The 5765-nt window shown below is 35.2% G+C and overlaps 1 protein-coding gene across 1 annotated transcript; it reads right to left on the bottom strand.

Annotated features, from left to right (window-relative positions):
• Positions 1-584: 584 nt before the first annotated feature.
• On the bottom strand, positions 585-1931 carry LOC142230069 (vitellogenin-1-like). The gene is made up of 3 exons (XM_075300697.1): positions 1713-1931; positions 1403-1659; positions 585-1326 (listed from the first exon to the last, which is right to left on the bottom strand). The coding sequence occupies exons 1-3, from the start codon at positions 1858-1860 to the stop codon at positions 658-660; spliced, it is 1074 nt and encodes a 357-aa protein (XP_075156812.1). The 5' UTR covers positions 1861-1931; the 3' UTR covers positions 585-657.
• Positions 1932-5765: the final 3834 nt, after the last annotated feature.

Below are 5765 nucleotides of genomic sequence, written 5' to 3'. Positions count from 1 at the left end.
GACACCAACATTGCAGAAATGGGATAATCCACCGCTGAAAAACGTTTCCGTGTTTGATCGAAACTGACTTTAACAACCCTGTGTAGGCAAGGCGGGCATGCTAACCATTGCACCATGGTGGCTCCCTTGATATAAACGAAATGGACTGAGACTTTGTAACATTTTTTTATTGCAAAAATACAAATATTGTAACAAAAACATGTTTTTGTGATAAAGCTTTGAACTCTTCATACAAATTCAAATAACTGTAACAAAAGAACTACGTTTGCGGTAACCGCTTTTCAAACTTTTTTCTTTGCGTGTAGGTGAGATGGTTAAGATTCCTCACAATCTCAAACAAAATGGTTCTTATAAATCCAGAATCTAGTGTAGAAAATTTAAATTTAGCTTCAGGAAATATACTATTTGAACCAGTTACTGTGGAGAGTAACTGTTATTAAATCCACCTGAAATTCTATATATTTTTAAGTAAGCCGCTACGACAAAGAGTTTAACATTTATATTTGATTCATGGTGATGGCTATTTAAGATTCGGTCCGACCGAACTTAAAACCATATATACTTGTGTATAATTATTAGAGAACTTTGGCCATTCTTCATAGTTTCTTTATTGAGTATCACAGTTTTCAGTTTAAAAAGTCACCTACTATAGAACCTCTACGATTTGCAACGTCCACAGGAATTGAAACGATAGGAGTCATCACTATTACCATTTGACCCAAATGGTGACTGAGGCCTGACGGGCACATAATGAATACCTCGCGAGCGACCACCATTGGCAAAACCCATTATCGATCTAGGGCCCCTGCAAGTCTGTTGCTCCAAATCCTCATAGCTGTCACATTGATAACCAACAAAATTCAATTCATTTCCAGGATAAATCGATTCAACTAAATATTGTATGGAAATTTCATGAGAACAACGAATATTTATGCCACACCCCCTTCTTGTGGGTGAAAGGCCTCCGGCGAAGAAATCCACATCACCAATTGCCTCCTCAGTACCCAATTCATAAGGATTTGAATGGATGATGTCAATGTATCTGCCATCTCCCCGTTTTAGACTTGGAAATATGGAGGGTGTTCGAAAACAAGGACGTGCCGGATCTAGACCAGTAATTCGATCTATTTTTCGTCCAGTTAATTTGTAGTAATAACGTCCAGCTATACCCACAATATGAGCACCCAAACTATGACCAATGATATGTAGCCGATCGGGTGGTAAACCAAGATTTCTCAAGCCTATGGCTAAAAATCTCCCCAGTTTATCGGTATTGTAAGCGGTGTTGGCATATAAAGTGGCCAGATAAGTTCTAGTATTATAAAGCTGTATGAGAAAAGGCGAAGAAAAGGAAATTCGTAAGAAAACTACTAAACTAAAGCTGTTAAATTAATTTACTAACCAAAAAATTATAACCTCCTCGACAATTGTAAGCCTTCGCCATGTCTGCAATGAAATATATCTCTGGGGGAGCAAAAAATCCTGCCACAAACACCACTGTCCTCTTCTTGGGATCAAATTGAGATACGTAACGAAACATATTCGACTGACCCACTGGATATTCAATTGTTCGACAAGGTAGTCTCAATTGAAACGAAACCTTTTCTATGTTCGGTTCATTAAGTGGAAATCGACTAACTGCATTACCTACAGCTTTACCTAAAAGAAATAAATTATTAATTCCATTTTTTTTTGTATCCATTCCAACATACATGCCAGATCGACTTTATTTGAAAGCATCTTCAATAACGGATCGGCGAAACCATCCTCAGCAGTTGAGACAATAATAAGAGTTCCGATCAAGGTTAAGATTTGAAAGAACTTCATTTTGAATTGCTCTCTATCTATTTTTTTTTTCATCGAATATTATTTAGTGGAGACATTGACGTCTTAAAACCTAGCATTGCGAAACAGCACTAATCTCATCTGGCCCAAATGAAAAACTAATCTTGCCTTTTTATAATTTAATGGGTCTAACATCTATAATTCTTCCATTATAATAACCTGCTTACTAGCCTCATTTAATTCTAATATTGATGCAGCTAGAATGTTTTTCAGAACTCTAACAATGCGGCTAACCTTTAGATACTTAAATGTTTATTAGAAGGGGTAAAGATGCATTATTTCACTTGGCATTTTGCATAGTTGATATAGGTCAGGCCAGGAGAACTGTGAAATAGTGCCGTCAGGTATTTAGAATTTTGTCAATATATCGAAAGGTTATGACCATAACATATATAAAATTGTGTCAAAAATGAATGAAAAAATTCCCAAGGTTGTTGGTGTTTGTGCAAATTCAAAAATGAAAATTTCAGAAAACTTGAATTTTGTTGAGAATTCTATAAAAATATATATCTCAAAAACACCTCAATATAGTATACTCATATATAGAATTAAATTTATATATAGAATTAAATTTGAGAAAAAAAATTTAAAGTATAACAGGTTGGCAGATAAGTCCCCGGTCTGACACATATTTAGATGGCGTCGCTAGTATTAAATGCATATTATTTTTATATAGTACCAACCTTCAAATGATTCGTGTCAAAATTTGACGTCTGTAAGTCAATTAGTTTGTGAGATAGAGCGTCTTTTGTGAAGCAACTTTTGTTATTGTGAAAAAAAATGGGAAAAAAGGAATTCCGTGTTTTGATAAAATACTGTTTTCTGAAGGGAAAAACTACGGTGGAAGCAAAAACTTGGCTTGGTAATGAGTTTCCGGGCTCTGCCCCAGGGAAATCAACAATAATTGATTGGAATGCAAAATTCAAGCGTGGTGAAATGAGCACGGAGGACGGTGAACGCAGTGGACGTCCTAAAGAGGTGGTTACCGACGAAAACATTAAAAAAAATCCACAAAATGATTTTGAATGGCAGTAAAATGAAGAGCAGAGGCCTTAAAGATATCAAAGGAACGTGTTGGTCATATCATTCATCAATATTTGGATATGCGGAAGCTCTGTGCGAAATGGGTGCCGTTCGAGCTCACATTTGACCAAAAACAACAACGTGTTGATGATTCTGAGCGGTGTTTGCAGCTGTTAACTCGTAATACACCCGAGTTTTTCCGTCGATATGTGACAATGGATGAAACATGGCTCCATCACTACACTCCTGAATCCAATCGACAGTCGGCTGAGTGAACAGCGACAGGTGAAACGTCTCCGAAGCGTGGAAAGATTCAAAAGTCCGTTGGCAAAGTAATGGCCTCTGTTTTTTGGGATGCGCATGGAATAATCTTTATCGATTATCTTGAGAAGGGAAAAACCATCAACAGTGACTATTATGGCGTTTTTGGAGCGTTTGAAGGTCGAAATCGCGGCAAAACGGCCCCATATGAAGAAGAAAAAAGTTTTGTTCCACCAAGACAACGCACCGTGCCACAAGTCATTGAGAACGATGGCAAAAATTCATGACTTGGGCTACGAATTGCTTCCCCACCCACCGTATTCTTCAGATCTGGCCCCCAGCGACTTTTTTTTGTTCTCAGACCTCAAAAGGATGCTCGCAGGGAAAAAATTTGGCTGCAATGAAGAGGTGATCGTCGAAACTGAGGCCTATTTTGAGGCAAAACCGAAGGAGTACTACCAAAATGGTATCAAAAAATTGGAAGGTCGTTATAATCGTTGTATCGCTCTTGAAGGGAACTATGTTAAATAATAAAAACGAATTTTGACAAAAAAAAAATTTCAAAATAATGTATCAACATTATCAAAGCTTAAAATCGACCAGTTTGATGTATAAGCAAAAGTTTTATTCTTAGATTTACCAGCAAACTACATTTTACCGCTCTCAGAATCACAAAAAAACTTTAAATATACACTGAAAAAAGGCATACACGGTTCCAAAGATTTTGTCTTTACTTTAAAAAATTTGGTATTGATTCCGAGCCAAAGAAGCGGAGAATACAAGTAAGACACAATTAAGCCACAATTCTCTTTTAAAATCGGGTTTTGTGTACTTGCTTCTAGGAAGCAAATTTAATTTAATTTTTCGCTTTTTCAGCTTTTTTTCTTCATATGCTATCAAAGTCCTTTAAAAACAAGTTAACGACGACTTTATGTTCCAAATTAAGACTCGACTTCTAGTAGAAATTATGCTGTGTTTCAAGTAAAAAACGTCTTTAAAATAAAGCGTTGAAAAACATGTCCTATATTTGAACAATTTTTTGCTTTGTAGTAAAGATGCAAGAAGACAACAAATTTAAAGACAATTTCATTAAATTTAAAGATTTTTTCTAAATTATTAAAGTCAAGTTGACCTTAGCCCAAACATTTTTTCTTTCATGTTATGATATCCATTTTTAAATCAAATCACTTAATTATAAAGACAATACGACTTCATTGAAAAGTTTATCGACCTTTGGTCAAGGAAAAAACTTTATACTAGAGAAATGCGTCTTCTATGCTAAGCAAGATTTGCATCCGTATTTTAAAGACATGAAATCTTTGACGTCACGACAATATTTTTTTCAGTGCAATAGATTACCTGTATTGACAAAATCAATTTATTATTTTTTTTTATTATTATTAAGTCTATAGATTAAATAATCCTTACAGACTAATTCTATAAATTCATATTTACAAATAATATTATGAATTTAAAAATAGTATTATTTTACTCTTAAGTGTGGTATGATCTTCAGATAGGTCCAGTAAGAAGAAATACTTATTGAATTGGGAGAACAGACGAAGTATTGGGTTATTTTTCTCATAATTTGACCTAGAACAAGGGATTTTGAGCAGCTGGTAGTTTCGTGACGGCCTCAGAGGAACATTCACAACGATCCGATTCAAAATATAGACACAATCCGTTCGTCCGTGAATAACATTAGACAAGAAGCTAATATTTAGCATTGTACGGCGACTCTTTAAAGTTGGGAGTTTGATTATATTCAGCCTGTATTCATAACTGGGAAGGTTATTAGAATTCCACCCATACCTGCGAAGACAGAACAAAAGAAATTGTTTCTGAACCGATTCTATTGAATTGGGGTGTATCACATAAACAGGATCCCAAATTACAGATGCATATTCAGGTATACAGCGCACAAACGAAATATATAACAGTTTTGTTACAACCGGATCAATATTCGAACTATGGAACCTTTTGGGAGAAATAGGGCCAATAAATAAATACACGAAACATTATTTTTGAGATATCAGAAGTAATGTGAAAAATTTGCTGTTTTTGGAGAACCAGAGCTGTGGAATCGAACCATAACATAAAAATTTTGTTCGACTCCGACTGCGGCCAAATCAGCATCGAGAATCTCGGTCCATATGAACCGATCTTCCCATTTTAGTTCTTGAGTGTATAAAAGTGACACCTTTTATACATATGAGGTGGGCATCGGTAGTGCAAGGATTAAACGAGTGTTTTCTGTTCTCAGATCTCTATACAAGCTAGCTATACGTAGCTAGGAAAACAACTTAATCGAATAGAGGTGTGATCAAGTTCAGTTACTTGATTTGTTTATTTATTTTATATACTTGATAACTTAGTTTTTCTAAAAAACACCCAAGCTTATATAAAGAACGCTATCAACTTAAATAGTTTACGCATAATTGTAGTTTTCTAAAGTCAAAGTATTCTATAAAGTTTGTTACACTGATCATCCAGATTTTTATTGAAACATTTCTCTCTAGTTAAACATTGTACAAAAAGCATTATACCCTTCACCACTACTGTGATAGGGTATAATAAGTTTGTGCATTTGTATGTAACGCCAAGAAAGACCAGTCCGAGACCCATCGTTTAGTATA

Source organism: Haematobia irritans, chromosome 3 (genome assembly GCF_050003625.1).
Source record: "Haematobia irritans isolate KBUSLIRL chromosome 3, ASM5000362v1, whole genome shotgun sequence".
In the NCBI taxonomy this organism is placed as follows: domain Eukaryota; kingdom Metazoa; phylum Arthropoda; class Insecta; order Diptera; family Muscidae; genus Haematobia; species Haematobia irritans.
Note: the sequence above shows the minus strand (reverse complement) of the source record. Positions and strands in the feature narration are given on the sequence as shown.